Source organism: Biomphalaria glabrata, chromosome 5 (genome assembly GCF_947242115.1).
Source record: "Biomphalaria glabrata chromosome 5, xgBioGlab47.1, whole genome shotgun sequence".
In the NCBI taxonomy this organism is placed as follows: Eukaryota; Metazoa; Mollusca; class Gastropoda; family Planorbidae; genus Biomphalaria; species Biomphalaria glabrata.
Genome location: NC_074715.1, coordinates 19,362,285 through 19,378,887, shown reverse-complemented (window position 1 = coordinate 19,378,887; position 16,603 = coordinate 19,362,285). Strand labels below are relative to the sequence as shown.

The 16,603-nt window shown below is 31.5% G+C and overlaps 2 protein-coding genes across 4 annotated transcripts in view; one reads left to right on the top strand and one right to left on the bottom strand.

Annotated features, from left to right (window-relative positions):
- Positions 1-570: 570 nt before the first annotated feature.
- Positions 571-7,387, bottom strand: LOC106067122 (replication protein A 32 kDa subunit-like). Of its 2 annotated transcripts, XM_056030201.1 has the most exons (9): positions 7,278-7,387; positions 6,515-6,675; positions 4,388-4,449; positions 4,164-4,271; positions 3,325-3,438; positions 2,702-2,899; positions 2,411-2,506; positions 2,148-2,242; positions 571-1,530 (listed from the first exon to the last, which is right to left on the bottom strand). In XM_056030201.1, the coding sequence occupies exons 2-9, from the start codon at positions 6,528-6,530 to the stop codon at positions 1,449-1,451; spliced, it is 771 nt and encodes a 256-aa protein (XP_055886176.1). In that variant the 5' UTR covers positions 6,531-6,675; positions 7,278-7,387; the 3' UTR covers positions 571-1,448. The 2 variants fall into 2 exon arrangements, with proteins under 2 accessions (XP_055886176.1, XP_013081715.2); XM_013226261.2 differs by lacking the exons at positions 6,515-6,675; positions 7,278-7,387 and adding an exon at positions 5,207-5,240.
- A 3,160-nt stretch (positions 7,388-10,547) lies between these two features.
- LOC106067069 (inositol hexakisphosphate kinase 1-like) overlaps positions 10,548-16,603 on the top strand; it is a 55,491-nt gene continuing 49,435 nt past the window's right edge. Inside the window, exons 1-2 of one of the 2 annotated variants that reach the window (XM_056030200.1) lie at positions 10,548-10,676; positions 14,413-14,532. The gene's annotated coding sequence lies outside the window, so the exon portion shown is untranslated. Of the gene's footprint in view, positions 10,677-12,778; positions 13,075-14,412; positions 14,533-16,603 lie in introns of those variants that run through there. The other variant, XM_013226187.2, reaches the window with a different exon arrangement.

Genomic DNA, 16,603 nt, shown 5'->3' with positions numbered 1-16,603 from the left:
ATGTAGATAGGTCTGGTAGGAGGACTCGTGTAAGGTCTGTTAGATAATGATGTAGGTAGGTCTGGTAGGAGGACTCGTGTAAGGTCTGTTAGATAATGATGTATTATCAACCAGCCAACAACAAAAATAGCACTTCAAAAGTAAAACTTTATGAGCCTAAAGTTATATGTAAAGAATTGTTTTGTTGTTGATACACTATCTGAACTGTGCTGCTTAAGGTCATGGTACATAAACCATATTATGTTGTTTCAAGCTGCTTTAAGGTTATAATACAGAATCTGTATTGCTTTGTTTAAATAAATTAATTTCTACTTAAAGAATACGTGTAGTTATATATGTTGATACAAGTCTGTTTTGTTCAGTTTATTTTAAATTCTCCATAATGTGTCTGGTAAAATAATTAGTTTTAATAATAGAATTTATTTTAATTTAATGAACTATGGACCCCCCCCCCCCTTACAGATGTGAAATCAAAGTGGTAACAAAGAAGGCTTTGATAAGGACTTATAGATAATGTACTAATGTACGATTTTCAATAACAAAACAGATTTAAACATTTTATAATAGAACTTCAGTCAATCTTTTAATCCAATTTAATTGTTCAAAAATCAAATCATGTCCCACATAAATATATACAAGACATTTTTCTCTAGCTTTATTCACTTAAAACTTAACAAGCCGCCAACTCATGCTTAAAACAACTCCAGAATGTGCTATTATTGTAGTTGTGAAATATAAAATCCTACATTTTATTCACTAAAACAAACATGTTAAAGATTTTTCTAATGTATAGAAAAACAGGATATCTACATCTCACAATGAAAATTGAGTGTTTAAAAAATGATTCATAAAACTACACTCGGTTGTGCATGATAAATGTTTAGATCTAGCCCACATAATAAATTATGCAATGAAAACATGAATGTAAAACACATGAGTCATAACAAAAGTTCTTAATGAATTCCAGAAATGTATTGACCAACAGTAATGCATCACATTCCACAGAATATGTTTAATTTCAATCAACAGAATGCGACAAACTTTTATACAACATAATAATATACAGTGATCACAATTTCACTCCACACACTTGGTACATCTTGGCCAACAGAGAAACATTCTTGACTCAATGGTTCAAAGAAAATCACATACACACACACACAAAGAACAGAAAATGTATTAACCCTTACAAAAAAAAAATTATAAAAAGTCTCATTTAGGCAAGTATATAGATATTCCAATTGAATAATTACAAAGTAATGTATTTTATTTAAAGTCTACCAATAACACCAAGATCAAACAGCTCTGGGGTCTTATAGAAATAGTTTGAGTGTAGCAGCCTTTCAATTGAAATATTTTAAAACAATTGTTTTGTTGATTATTAAATTTATTAAAGATGAAATCTTTCTCACATATTTATTTAACAAAAACAAAAAATGAAGCTTGAATTAAGCATCTGTTGCTTGGTAATGCTCTTCATCAATGGTTGAATAGATCAATCCTTCACTGCTTAGGAAGTCAATGGTGTCCCTAACAATACAAAAACACAAGTAAATCAAGAAAGTACACTAAGTATCTAAGTTGATGTTACAAAATAGTTTGCCTCAAACTTAAAACAAATTCCACCAAGACAGAGAAATAGCCAGGAACTGTGAGAACAAGATGCAGCCCTAAACAGACTGAGAGGTATATAGTGAGACAAAGGCTAAGAGTGGTACATTTTAAAGGGCAGCACAGCCAGAAGAATCAGTTATGACAGAAGCCATAGAACACTCGCTACCAAAATGTTCGTAGTTAAATCTAATGCATAATATTGAAGGTATGAAGATATGACAGAATTTGCTCAGGAGTAAATACACAAGTCACCAACCTGGTCAAATAAACCCCCGAAAATGACTAATAATTTAGATCACAATAGTAAATAATGGCAACTAAAAGGAGAGAATTAGAAAAAATAGATTTAAACTGTTGTGTATTTACTGCGCCTTGCATATCTAGAAATGCTGAAAATTATATATGTTCTGGCTAGTATAAAACACAAATAGAGCAGCAGATTTTGATAAAATCTTTCTAAAAATTTTTATCTTCAAGCACATGAATGTTAAAATACATTTTCTATACATAGACTCTAGCAATATATACTCAACCTGATAGCTTTAGGGGCTACACTTTTGAGTTGTTGACAAATTTCATCAATACTGCATCCTCTCTCTGATTGGTTACTTCTGACAATATTCTGGATCTATTCCAAAAGGTTAAAAAAAAAGTTTATAAAAAGTCTATAAATTATTCTCAAAGTATAAAATGCAGCCTTTACCCAAAAAGAGTAACATTAAATTAAAAAATATAAATATATAAAAACCGAAGTAACAAACTATACTTCTTAAATAATCAAGACTTGGATACATACCTGAGACTGTAATGGAGTTAATCCAGCTATCTGATTCATGCCTGAAGAGTTTGTACTAAATCCTTTATTGTCTCCACCACCCATGATAGATGAAGTCTGAAAAGGTAAAAAATAAAATATTCACCTGCTTTAAAAGATGATCATATTTAGAAATATATAATCAATCTTACTTAAAGGCTTTAGTTGAAAAGAGTGTTAACATTCAAAAGCAAATTTATGTTACTCTAACTATTAGAAATTTACTAGCTAGTACAGACAGCAAATTGATTTACAAACTAAGAAGAAAATTACCTGCTGTAAGCTTGCAGAGGCGGAAGCATAGACTACTTCAAGTAGATGACAAGAAAGCTCATTCATGTCAGTGATAGGTGTAATTTTATGAGCATGAACTGAACGCTTGCCACCAAATGATCTGAGCATTCCACAAATCCTGACATATGTATTCACTGATAATGTGTTCTGTGTAGTATCCTCAGACTGTTCATTTTCCTGCATGGAAAAAAATTCTTTTGAAAATAATTAAATTCACTAGGCTTGAAGCCAAGCACTTTACCACTCACCTGCTACACCCCACAGTAAGCATTATGAAACAAATTTTTTTTTAAACACAAGGCTGGAAAAATTGTTAAAAAGCAATCATTCTGGGAACCCCCCCTTCCCCCCATTCCTAAGAATATGATAGTTCTAAAAAGAAGGATAAGCTGGAAAAAAATTATCCTAATACCCAAAAATTTGTTTATTTGAAAAAAAAATTTAAAAAAATACAAACATATAATATGTAATTTATTCAAATAAGCAGGATGCCAAATTCAATATTTCAATAGTATAAAGGAAGCAGAAAAATTGTGCAGAGTAATTTCTATCAAAGCTTTATAGTAATTTGTTAAAACAAATTATGAAGACAAGAAACTTACATCAGAATCGTTAAAATGGCGAACCTCAATGGGAGGTCCAGTCATGTCATCAACAAAATAATCTAATCTCGTTGGCGTAGAATTTACTGATTTGATTAAACCAATAAAAGTCACCTGTAAATTAAAGGAAAAGAAATGAAAACATCTAATCCTAATTACTAATATAAAAATGTGAGCAAAATACTAACACACTTTAACATTTTCAACAAGTTGCCAACTATAATGATAGTATCTATTTGTGATCTATGGGGACAAATGATGTAAAGCTCATGTTTCTTTGGCCACTGGGTAACAAGAGAGACATGGCCAACACAAAGACCAACCACCTTTATTTCCTCAACATATATATGTCAGGTAGCCGCTGAGTGGACTGGGGGCATCCTAATAAGCCCAACAAAAAATGACTATCTTCAGCAGGAGTTGTACTCTACCACTCAGCTGGGAAGCCAAGCACTCTTAACTACATTAAGCACCATGCTCCCTTTATTTATTCTTCTTTTTTTTAAACAATGTTTTCTCTTTTAAATTTTTTTTTATCAATTCTGATCATATTATGAGGGTAGAGTATATGGGTGAAGTATTTCCGCTTGATTCCTAATGATTATTATTTGAAGAAAACTTTTTGTTGCAAATACATTAAAATTCAACATATTGAATATTTCTATGAGTTTTTTTTTTTTGTTTTACCTCTTTTTTGTATATACCATTTATTTGAAATATTTACTTATTGTACAGACATACCTCACTGAAACATATTACACTAAAGGCTTGATAAGAAACATGACATCTACTTTTTAAAATATAATATTAATAATAACAAATTTATATATTTTACATACTTGTGCTAGCTCTAAATTTCCTGAAATAAAAACATCATCTTCATGCTTTGCTGTGAACATCTGAGCCACTGTCACAGGAACTAGGTTGTTGCTTCGCTTACTCCCTTTCTAAAAGTTGAAAAAAAAATAATATATATTTATAAACATGACTCACTTTGACATTTTTTTAAAGTGACGTAGTGTACTACTTCCATCTTCAAAGAAAAATGTTATCTTAAACCCACCTTCTTTTCATCTGCTTGTGGGGTACTGAAACCTCCACCATGAAACCCTGTCTGGCTGAAATCTGTGAAACAATATATCAATTTTGTTGTATGGGCTAAGGATATATAAAATTAAATAGAAAATCAGCAAAACGAGGCATTTTCCAACACCATAAGACTTTATCAAGTCCATTGTTGGCATTGTTTGCCAGGGGTCTATTAAAGTTTTCTACTGCACATTTCTTCTGCAAGGGTTTTTCTTTGGGCCTCAAATCATGCCCAACTCCCTTTGTAAGAGTTATTCGGTCATCTCTCTTTCAGAGGCTATCTGCTGCCAGCTACTTTCCTCTATATATAAGTGAAGTCAAAATGGTGCCTGCATTGATCTTTTATAGCACTTTTGGGAGGTACCATGGTCACACCATCCTCCTTTAAGCTTGCCAAAAAAAAAAAAAGATCCCCTTTGGCATGCTTTGCCAGTGTAGCCCCCTCCCCTCACCATATATAATGACAGATTTAGATTAATCTCTAGCTATAAGTGTCACACCCAGCTGCTGTCAAATAGTAAGAAGTGCTTCTATTCTAAGCCTATAAAATCTAGCTACTCTAAACAGACTCTAGACAATATTATATACCTTGTGTGCTGTTACAAGCCTTACAAGATGAAGGTATACAAATTAATCGTACACAAATTAATCAAAGTCATGATTAATTAGGAAGGAAAACTTCGTTTATCCTTGCAAAAAGCTCCTCAGTCTTTAGAATACTTTAGATCTAGATCTATCTATATAGAACTAAAAATAAATCTATCTAGTAGACAGGCACATTTTTTTTTATCACCTGGGCGAGTGTCATACATGATACACACATGGGCTGTTGCCTCACTGGCCACACCTGCTCTAGTCTAGAGTCTCAATCTAGAGATCTAGATCTAGATACTTTACTTAGTTGACCCTAAGCAAAGTTAGACTAGAGTTGACTAGACAGATGTCACCAGGTGATCTAGATCTATTTTAACTGTTTATCTTTCTGTTTCAGTTTCAATTTCGTAGCAAGACAGTCACAATCTCACAATCAAATGACATGTAAAAAAAAAAGTCCATGTTAATGAATAAATGATGTTAATTAATCATGTTCACTCACACTGTCAACATAAAAAATTCAAAGTCAATGTAGTCTAAGAAAATAGATTATAGATGTAGTAGAGATTAATCTTATCTTATCAAATTTAGACATTACTTCAAAAAAGAAGATGATTATGTCATGCTTATTAACCAATGACTTAAATTCTGCCAAGTCATTTGGAGATTGGCTTTCCTGGCTAGCTCAGGCAACCCATTCCATGCTCTAATAAGTCTAAAAGCACTAGGGAAAAAGGAGCATTTGTAAACATTTTTCCTGGCATATACTATCATATAGTAAATAGTATGAAATGAGGAATGTGTCTGCTTTTGTCTGAGTATTTCTTATTAGATTCTGTTAACTTTGTATTTCAATTTCAGTATTTGACGATTATGGTTCAGTGTTTTATGACATTTATGTGTATAGTCTAATTATAAGAGCTACAAGCTACTTTACTTTTCCTGGAGGCTTTCTAAATTTAGTGATTTTTAAAAATGCTGAGTTAAAGTCTAAAACTAAAGTGACTTAAAACTACTTAAAAGTGTCTTAAGTCTAAGTCTTAGACTAGACTAAAGCTTGTTTGTGTGTAAAATTGTGTTTTAAACTCTAGTCAAATGAGAATATTATTGGTTTGTTATGAATCTCACTGCTGCTCTATTTTAAAGTATTTTGAATTTTGTGTCTGTTCTTATTTATAACTTATTACAATATTAGATTCTTAATCAATGAATTTAATGACTTGAATTAAAATTAATGTTTGCTTGAGTTGAACTTCTTCACTTCTTGTGTTGAAGTTAGATCTAATCTAGATCTAGATCTAGTAACTTTCTAGTTGAAGCAATGATTATGAAGCCAATGAACTTGAAGGGTAATAAGCCTTATAATTATAAGTGTAAGTATAAGGGTTCCAAAAACTGAAAAAGAGGATCATATGAGGATGCATATTGATCTGATGATATTCTATTATTGGCCTAACCAAGGTTATAATCTAAGACTAGATTATATAGATCGATTTAAAACAATTACCTGAATTATTCCACATAATGATCTAGACTAGATCTAATATCAGTCCACAGCTCCTATTAATTCTTGTCAATGTTTTTTAACTTTTTGGTCTAGAAATGGCGGGAGTTCATGTTGACAAGCTTGTACATTTTGTGAACATAAAAAGACATCTCGATCTACATCTGTAAATCATAGTAAATGAGACAGCCTAATTTTTTTATTGAAAATTTATTATATAAATGTAATTTCTACAATGAACCTATCTATAATGTAAAAAATGGATGTGACAATAGAACAAATACAAAACATTTTGTGTAATCGTAGGAAGTAGATCTACTATCTAGATCTAAAAGATTTAGATCTCTCTCTCATATAGAATAGATATATAGAGCTATCTAGGTATGTGATTTATTTATTGTGGTGGTGAACCAAGTTGACAGCTATTTCGTCTATTCACACTATCATGTGGCTTTGTTATGTATAATATTCTAGATATTATTTTGTTAAAAAAAAACACAAACTATGCAACCTTATTTTGCTTTCGATTAGGTTCGTAACATAGTCATAAACTCTCTTTATTTGTTATTAAATTCGGTCTATCTTACTTGTAATATTTGCCCCCTTAAAAAAATACGGATATAGAAGCGATATATATCTAGGTCTACAAACATGATAACTTGATAAGAATTTTTTTAAAATTAAAAAATTACAATACTTTTTTATCGGCTCCATAGGGGTAACCAAAGGCGACTGGATGTGAAAATAGACCCTGTGATTGCATTACCTTACAATCTTGGATGGCTGCCTGGTCGTGCTGTATGCATGCTAGACTGTCGTTCGGTTGTCTCGTTGGTCCAAGGTTCATACCCACCCCTTGCCATCCAGGCACCCCCCGTCGTTCTGCGGGAGTTTTGGACTAGACAGTAGATTATCTTCAACTCTGAAACAACATCCGAAACATTTTTTTTACAATAGGCCGCATGATAGGCATCCATTCATACTTTTCCACATTTGCAAAGTTTGATAATTATAGAAACTGAACGCGCGCATTTATGGCAAAAACACCTAGATCTATAGATCTAGACATCTATGTAATTGTAGGCCTACTATATGTAATTCATTATTAGGCCTAATTATTAAGACGCGCTGTACCTTGCAGGTACCACACACTACACTATTTATACATAAACTATTGTATTTTAGTAGGTAGACTATGTATTCCATAATTAGGCTATAGAAAATTTGTTATTGGATAGTAAAATATATAAAAGGTTAATTCAATCACGACTATCTGTGTGCCCTTTAAAAAATATCTTTTATTATATGATCATAATTTAACTGTCATTCAAAGCGCACATTCGACGATGACTAGACCATCGGCCCACTGGGATTTAGCATGAACTCCCATATCAAGCCAATTCGTTCCTAGGAGTGGTGACGTCCAAATGAAAAAAAAAAAAGTTTTTATTTTTCGTCAAGAAAAGCAAACAACCTTTTTTAAAAAAAAATGGAAGTAGATTATCCTAGATGCATTCATACGTAAAAATTATAACTAAATGTCGAGATCATATATATCACCCGCAACACGTTAGACCATGCAGTCACCTATGTAGGCCTACAAGCGACATGTATTTCAAATCTGCATTATAACAAAGAATCGATCGTTACCTATTTTAATGTAGACTAGGCCTAATCACTATGTGCAATAGTGTTGAATACAAAATTGATGAAAAATTATTAACATTTGAAAAGTTGAAAGCATAGGTAGCTGAACTTTGCTACTAACAAAAAAAAAACAAAAAAACAACATTAAAATTACTTTTTAAAAAGGCTTATATTAAGTGTAATTGTATTCATTAATTTGGATCATTTATTTATTTAAATATGTAATAGATCTAGACTAACAATAATAAATCTGTGCGATTAGAAATAGTGTTACCAGTTGTTTTTGTTTAGCGCGATTTTCATGCTTTTAGCTTTCTCAATGCGCCACGATCATATCACTTGTCTGGACAGTTGGGAAAGTTGGAGGGAATGTATGTAGGACTGGATGAATGTAACAGTGATTGCTTTTTAAAATAAATTAGAATGTTTAATTATATTCGAATTATATGCATACGAAATGCATTTTTTTCTTTTAAAATAAAAATGAATATCTTATTCACAATAAAAGTAACTTATATAACAAAAAAAAACAAAAAAAAACAACATTTAATTTAGTTATAAAAATATGTTTATAACATTTGTTTAGAAAAACAACAACGTTTACATAAATGTTTTATACATATACAGAAAAATCTCATCCCTTATTTAATAAGAGCATGGTCTTCCCTGTTGTTGTTTTTTTTTAACTAATAGTGAATAATTGAAAAAAAAAAGCTGTATTTTTATGAAATAATGCTTACTAAAAGACAGACGTACTGGTAGCTAGCCCCACAAAACTAATACCGGGTTATCGGCTATTCCCTTTAGGGAGCCACTAAAGGTAAGTCACTGCTATGATTGAGTTAAAAAAAAATGTTGTGACATCTTGGACATCATGCACACTAGTATCACACTGGTTCCAACAAAGAATTTAGACATTCATACTAATTCATAACCACATTGATGATGAGTATTAATTAAATAAAGGGCCTTAAATTGGTTTCTGGACTTGGACTTAGGATGAGCTTGATGTTCTGAAGTGACGAAATCAGAGATATGATAGTGTGGCTACAATGAGGCACACGTGCGATTGTTTGTTGTTGCTACAACTAGTTTGAATGAAAGTGTAGCTGTGAATGAAAGTGTAGCTGTGAATGAAAGTGTAGCTGTGCGAGACTCTTCCTTATAGAAGGCCTGAACACTGCCTAGTGACCACTTCGTACAGACCTGTGACGTGGCAACGAGCTATTGGTCTAAACTGCCCAAAAGTTGTGACATTGCAGGCCTTCTATCTGAGTTGTGACAGTGTAGACTATTCACTTAACCCGAGGGGTAATTAAAAAAATGCCTGCTGAGAATGTAAAAGAAACAATCACAGATTTGAGAAGCTCTGAATAACAGGTTTCTTTTAAACAGCCCAAAATGCGTTCATGTTTATGAGTGAGTTTGTGAATTTAAACCAGAACATATGAAGGAATGAATTCGATTGGGGGAAAAATTGTTATTGCAATTAAGACAAGGTTACAAAGACAGTTTGTGTGGAAACACAAACTCAAAATCGGCCACTGAATTGGTCCACCCAGGCAGGTAAAAAGGCAGATTTCAATATTTTCAGAAAGAATATCAGATTAAAATTCTATCAAAGGCATATAACAAGAAGAATGGAGAAAGAAGGTTGACAGATCTTGTGTGGTGTCCCAACGGTCCAGCAGACCAAGGGATAGGTGAAAGTGAAGGTGAAGTTGTATATGAACCTGGCCTAACTGAGGTCATATACTAAAGATTATCTAATTGATCTAATTGTTTTGTAAAGGATCAATCTCTTATTAAACGCCTCAAGGAAAAACAAAAACATTTCCCTAGAAAAAATGCTTAAAAAAAATATATATCCTTGAGTTAAGTGTTTCATGTCTATGATTTTTCTAGTCCCACTGCAGTTCACGCAATGATATAAATTAGAATTACATTCTAATTGTTGTTTTAAAATATGTTCCACTTATATGCATTCTAAATAGATTTGTTATCTAGTTATCTTTAAAAATAAAAGTAAACATTTTTGTTGTGTAAATATTTAGTAAGTATGACAAAACTTACTAAACTTGGCAATACAATTGTAAAAAAAAATATATTTGCTTCAAAAAGTCTAAAACCGTTAGCATAAATGTGTTGAAAATATGGTAAATGGGCATCTCCCTTACTAAATAGCCTCCAATGTTTGTGACTACTAATAGTGAATAGTTGTAAAAATGGTGTATTTTTATGGAAAAAAAATGCTTGCATAATTGATTTAAAAAAATGAATTTAACGTTTTCATTGCATCAGAACTTTGAATGGTCTAAAATATCATGATGTCGGATTTTCAATATCTTTTCCAGTTTACGAGATCTAAACGGGACGGACGGACAGACAGACCACACAAAACTAATAGCGTCTTTTCCCCTTCGGGGGCCGCTAAAAACAGTGAATGCCTCACATTTTACACTTAAGGCCAAAGCCTGCCGGACGGTGACACAGATCCAAACAGGAGATAGGATGTCTGGTAAGCCTATAGGCTAAGTAGTGTTTCTGTATCTCCCTTTTCTACTCCATAACAGCCCATTTAAATCAGTTTTTCAATGTAATCAGTTCTACTATAGATGGGTATTTTTGTTTTGTTTCAGGTACTACCTAATAAGGCCTTTATCCGATTTATTTGTGTACTGGACTTCACAGCTAACTAAAATTACATTGTTTAAAAAATAAAAGTCAGAGAAGTCTTATTCTGGCATTGAATGCCTAAAGAATAGGACCCGCATACTTTTCCTTTTCTAAGACAAATGAAGTTGAATTAGCCTACTAACAATAAATCAGTGTTTCTCAAACTTTTACCGGTGGTTTCACCCCTAAATGAAAACAAATACTAGAAAAATGTCTCAATGAATATAGTATTGGAGTTGCAGCAGGTTTTCCCTTCATCCAGCAAGTGTGTCTGGGGAAGTGCTGCAAGCTACCCCGGCACCAAACGTATTCCTGTGCTTTGAGCTTCAGAAATTCTTTCTCCTGGTGTCTACAATGTCATTTTCTGAAAGTAAGAAGAGTACATAAAAATGTTTAAGTAAAAAGGGATACCGACATTAAAGTGTTTTCTTGCAATCAGATCGTTCTATTCGTCCTGTTAAAAAAGTCAAATAAATAATGAGGCAGCACGGGCCAATATTATTTTGCGAGGAACACTCGAGGTAATGTAGCTAGAGCACGTACGTTCATTATAGGCGTTTTCATCGCAAGATTTCTTTGTGTTAAGTTAGAGGTCTTGTCGCGGACTATATTTTTTTTTACTTCACAAAAATTGTCACCATAAAGATGTAGGCCTACAACAGAATTTCGATCAATATTCTGACTTATGAATTTGCGAAGAAGCTCTTTAGTGTGGACGTTTTGAAATGTCTTCTTTAAAAAGTTTTGAGTCGATATTGTTACAGACGCCTCTCGCAAAAAAAAAAACAAAACAAAACAAAACAAAAAAAACTGTAGGCCTATACATTTTAAATATGAAGAAACAACGTCTTTTACTTAAAATATTTTAATTATATTTTATTATAATATCATTTTACTTGTTTCATATTCAAACATAGATTAATTATTACAACTAAATATATATATATTGGGACCCCTCAACTCAAGAAAACATTAAGAAACTGGAACAGACACAAAATAGAGCAGTGAGATTCATAACAAACGAATATTCACATTTGACTAGAGTAACACCTTTAGTAAAATCACTAAATTTAGAAAGCCTTCAGGATAGAAGGCTCAAAAGTAAAGTAGCAATCATACATAAAACACTGAACCATAATCTTCAAATACAAAAACAAAATTTAATAAAATACTCTGAAAGACACAAAGATAAAGGCACATTCCTCGTCCCATATGCTAGGACAAACTTGTACAAATACTCCTTCTTCCCTAGTGCTATTAGAGCATGGAATGGGGCCTGAGCTAGCCAGGAAAATCAGTGACTTGGCAGAATTTAAGTCATTGGTTAATATGCATGACTAAATGCATGACGGGTAGGACGTAATCATCTTCTTTTTTGAAGTAACGTCTGAATTATATAAGATAAGAAGAAGAAGATAAGATATATATAATGCCTTTTGAAAAATAAATGACTGGCTTGCCCCCTTTTGCCCGGAGAATGCAATGAGAATTCAAACGTTGCCATAGATGCTGTGATTTCTGATAAAAATGTTGCATTGTGCATGTCGCCTTATATGTTAAATTATAAGTTGTAGATCTATATTCTATATTGTCATCCTAGAAGTAAGCATTTCACACTTATAATCATAAAATATACTTTTGGGTGGAGTTTTATTTGCGTTGCAAGCCTAAAATTGACTTTTGCCAGCATACAAATGTTCAAGTCTTAAATAGAATCTAATTCAGGAATCTAGGCAAATTAATTTTACTATGATTAGCTGTCTTCCAATAGGACAGTCTTTTATTCACAGATGCTTTATTTAGGCCTATCATTCTTTTAAAAAATTAAGTCTTATAGTTATCAAAGACCGGTTACCGACTATGTTGCTAAGTATATCTTGGCCTACATATTTTGAGGTCAAAGGTTGAAAATCATAATACTAATCCTTGTTTTTATTTGAAAAACAACAAAAGCCGTTTGTCATGGATAGATATAATATTATAAAGTGTAGTTTTTGTATTAAAGTTTTTGTTTGTTCATTATCTGAATAGAATAAAAGTGAACGGCGCCGTATTCATACTTTTTAAGCAGGCACAATCATCCAACATCGAACCAAGCCTAGCTTTTTTTCCCTTCTCTTTTTAATCTCTGATTACATTATGATGTTGGTGTATAGATCTAGATCTAGGTAGGCCGCATTCTTTCGTACACGGCAAACACTTCACTGAAAAAGTTAAAATATTGAGACTGGGAGTCTAGTGTGAGTAGTAGAATAGTCCTACTCCTAACTGAGTAGTGATCTACTTAAGTGACTTAACTTAAATGTCTTAAAGTCTATTTATACTGGATAACTAATAATCACTATTAGTATTAGAATATAGATCTAGTTAGTTAATACTAGATCTAGTATTAGTATTATTATTATTTATTATAAAATTATAGATTAGATCTAGAATCTAGACTAGATTCTAGATCTATCTAGACTATACTAGTGAGTTACTATCTAGAGTGAGTACAGTAGAGTCTACTAGATAGAGTAAGTAGAGTAGATCAGATGATCTAGATCTAGATTCTAGAAAGCTTATAGTATACCTCTATAGTCTATACTGTCTATAGTCTATAGTGATAGTCTATGTATGAATATTATAATTATAGTCATAGAATAATTAGAATAGATCTAAATTTAAATTCTAATTTTAGATTAGATCTTTTCATCTAGGAAAATCAGTTAACTTTAGAGTTTAGAAGTTTAGGTCAAAAGACTAAGACCAGAAGATTTCTACTCTGTACTGTACTGTTACTCTAGTGTTAAGTGTAAACCATAGAATCTGTCAGTCAGTGATTTTTTTCTTTGTTATTGTCTTGTTTTATGAAGAGATTTCCTTTTCTCTTTCTAAGGTTACTAGGCTGTCTATAATACAGCATTTCTACATCTAGACCTAGTATGACTATGTATACCGAATTTCTATTCCATGTTATGTTCAAGAAGGCTTGAGATAACTTAACTCTTTCTCTCCATAATTATTTTCCCCATCCAATGGAATTAACCATTTTGCTAATATCTATTTAACTACTACGTTATGATTAAACTTCAATAAAGTTTTTGTTTGTGATCAGAAAATGTTATGTTTTGTATAGGATAAAAGGATAATTTATGCCCCTTTTAGCTAAAACAAAAATGAACCAAAATGAAATTTAAATCATTTTATTTTGGATAAAGGAATTTAAAAAATAAAACCTTACAGACTGTGAACAAGTCTCATTAGATCTAGGCAATATGTATGATCCAAATTGAACTAAAATTATTCTTTATGACATATGAATATTTTCTGAATGGTCTTGAGGCATTATTTTTAAAAAATATCATATTTGATAAAAACAAATTGAAAATAAAAAATAATCAGCATGTTTTCAAAAGGGAGACTATTCAAGTTTTAATTATAAGCAATTAAAAACATTTTGGGAGAAAGGAAAACAAAACAACTGACTTTTTTAAGCATCAATGATAATTAGTGTGTCTTTGAAATCTTAGTATAAATATAAATTTGGTATTTATATTCAGACTTTCAAATTGTATTTGGAATACTTTTTTTTTTAGATTTTAAACAGTAACATAAAGTCTATACGGGCCATTGACATCAGACTATTAATAAGCCTCAGAGTCACAGAGAAGTCACATTTTGAAAGATTAAATTCATAAACCTCAATATCTTTGACTGTAAGTATTCTCTTATACTATGACCCTATTTATGGGTTTATGTTTTCTGTGTATATTAGTTGTAAATAGTTAAATATATCTAAGTTAACAAACTGAATCAAATGCTACAATTGTTTTAAATTATGGTTTGTAGTTCGCACTAGATTTAATTAATTTTTTTTTTAGTGTATCCCGGCTTAAGTATCAAGAAAATGAGGAAAGTGAAGTGAACTCAACTGTTTATTTCTATCCCTCTCTCAATCTTCAAGTTGCAACTGATTGAAGGCCAATGTGCTTACAATTGTTTCCACTTAATTTTTCATCATTAATTCACTATGGTTTGATTGGTCAAACTTTCAAGATGTCCCACACATATTGCCTATTAGGGTATTTTGTAAGCATATCTTCAGTAATTGATACTGAAGATAATGCTAAATATAATATCTTTCTAAAGAAAAATGGCATGGGATATGTATTATTAGGATTTTCCTGACACCTTTCTTAAGTGTGTCAAATGATCTCTTGACAAACTTATGGTAAACAGTACTCCAATACATTATATATTGTATTTCCTAAGTGATAGATTTCTAACTTCTCTAATTTCACAAAGATTGTGCAGTACATATCAATATATTTTTATTTTTGTTTAATTTTCTATTGGATTATTGTGAGCCATTCTGTACAATTCTCAATCTTCACATGGCAATAGCACTCTAGTTCTTTTATATTCTTACATAAAATTTCTTCATTTGACTAAGAAATTATTCTGTACACTATAATGTGGTCCTTATATATATACTTTCTAGTTAAACCTTATGCAACTTTGAATTGTATTAACACTATAAATATTATTTCTAATTGGTTGAGCTCCCGCATACCTAATCTGGACATATATCTGCACTGACGTTGTTATTACAATATCAGTATTGATTACACTATTAAGTCTTCTTAACTAAGTTCTAAAGAGTTATAATTTATTGTTTCATCTCCAAGTCCCCAATACCATCATTTACATTTCACATTTTTTGCTTTGTTTATTAATGTATAGAGTTTTGGAAAGTCTATCTGTTTGAAACATTTTTAGATTAGTTGTCATTTTAGCTCCCATTTTTATTTTTGTAATGTTATCACAGCGCCTTGAGCCTATATTTTGTTTGTTAACAGCACTCTATCAAATTATTATTTATTAAAATCTTTTGTTCCCATTACCTATTTTTGTTAAGTATCTAAACTCATAATTAACACTTAGAGTTCTCCTATACTAGATTGGGAAATGTTGATTAATGTAAAAATCCTTGAAAGATAAATATTCATTTCTTATCAGAAAATGATGACAATAAGTTCAAGGTGTATTAGTGAAAGATAAATCTGAATGTCATTGCTGGCTACACTGGCCTAGTTATCTTCACACTTATGAAAAGTACAATTTTAACAATTTATATTAAGTAAAGTAAACTACCCCTTTCAGACCTTGCAATCTATAGGACAGATGCTGTTAGGGTCATCAGTTACTATGGCTGATGGTTAACAAAGGTGTTATGTGACTAGCACAATGACCAACTGCCTTTACTTTCCCAAACTTTTAACAATTTACACAAACTTGTTATTTTTGTTGTTGTTGTTGTTAGATTAAAAGCAAAATAGCTACATGCTCATTCTTCAATATAAAATCTTTGACATCTATGAGCATTCATTAAATTAAATTGATTTATTGCTCAGTTCTTTCACTGTGTAATCTTCTTTTAACAAAAGGGAAAAAAAATCTGTTATGTAGAATTGTGCAACAGTTGACAAGCACATCACTTGAGACACTTCATCATAGACCTTTAGATTATATCATTCTGGGACATGGTGACATTGTCCTGAGCCTGTCTTGATGACACATTGTTTAGCATAGAGTCTTACTTTTTCATTGGGTTCATTAGGTAGATCTATTTAGCTTACTAAAAATTTTTAAAATTGATTTTGTGTGTGTGAATATTATTTACTATTATTATCTTGTTACAAACATTTCAATTCCCTTCTTAAGTCAAATATAAGTAAAATATCAGGTCACCGAGCCTTGCTCGGATGAATAATTTGTTAAGGAAGG

Coding starts and splice junctions, on each gene's coding strand:
- LOC106067122 (XM_013226261.2), bottom strand. Junction 3,439..4,163: donor GAAATTTAGAGCTAGCACAA/GTATGTAAAATA, acceptor TTTAATTTACAG/GTGACTTTTATTGGTTTAAT. Junction 2,507..2,701: donor CCTCTGCAAGCTTACAGCAG/GTAATTTTCTTC, acceptor TTACCTTTTCAG/ACTTCATCTATCATGGGTGG.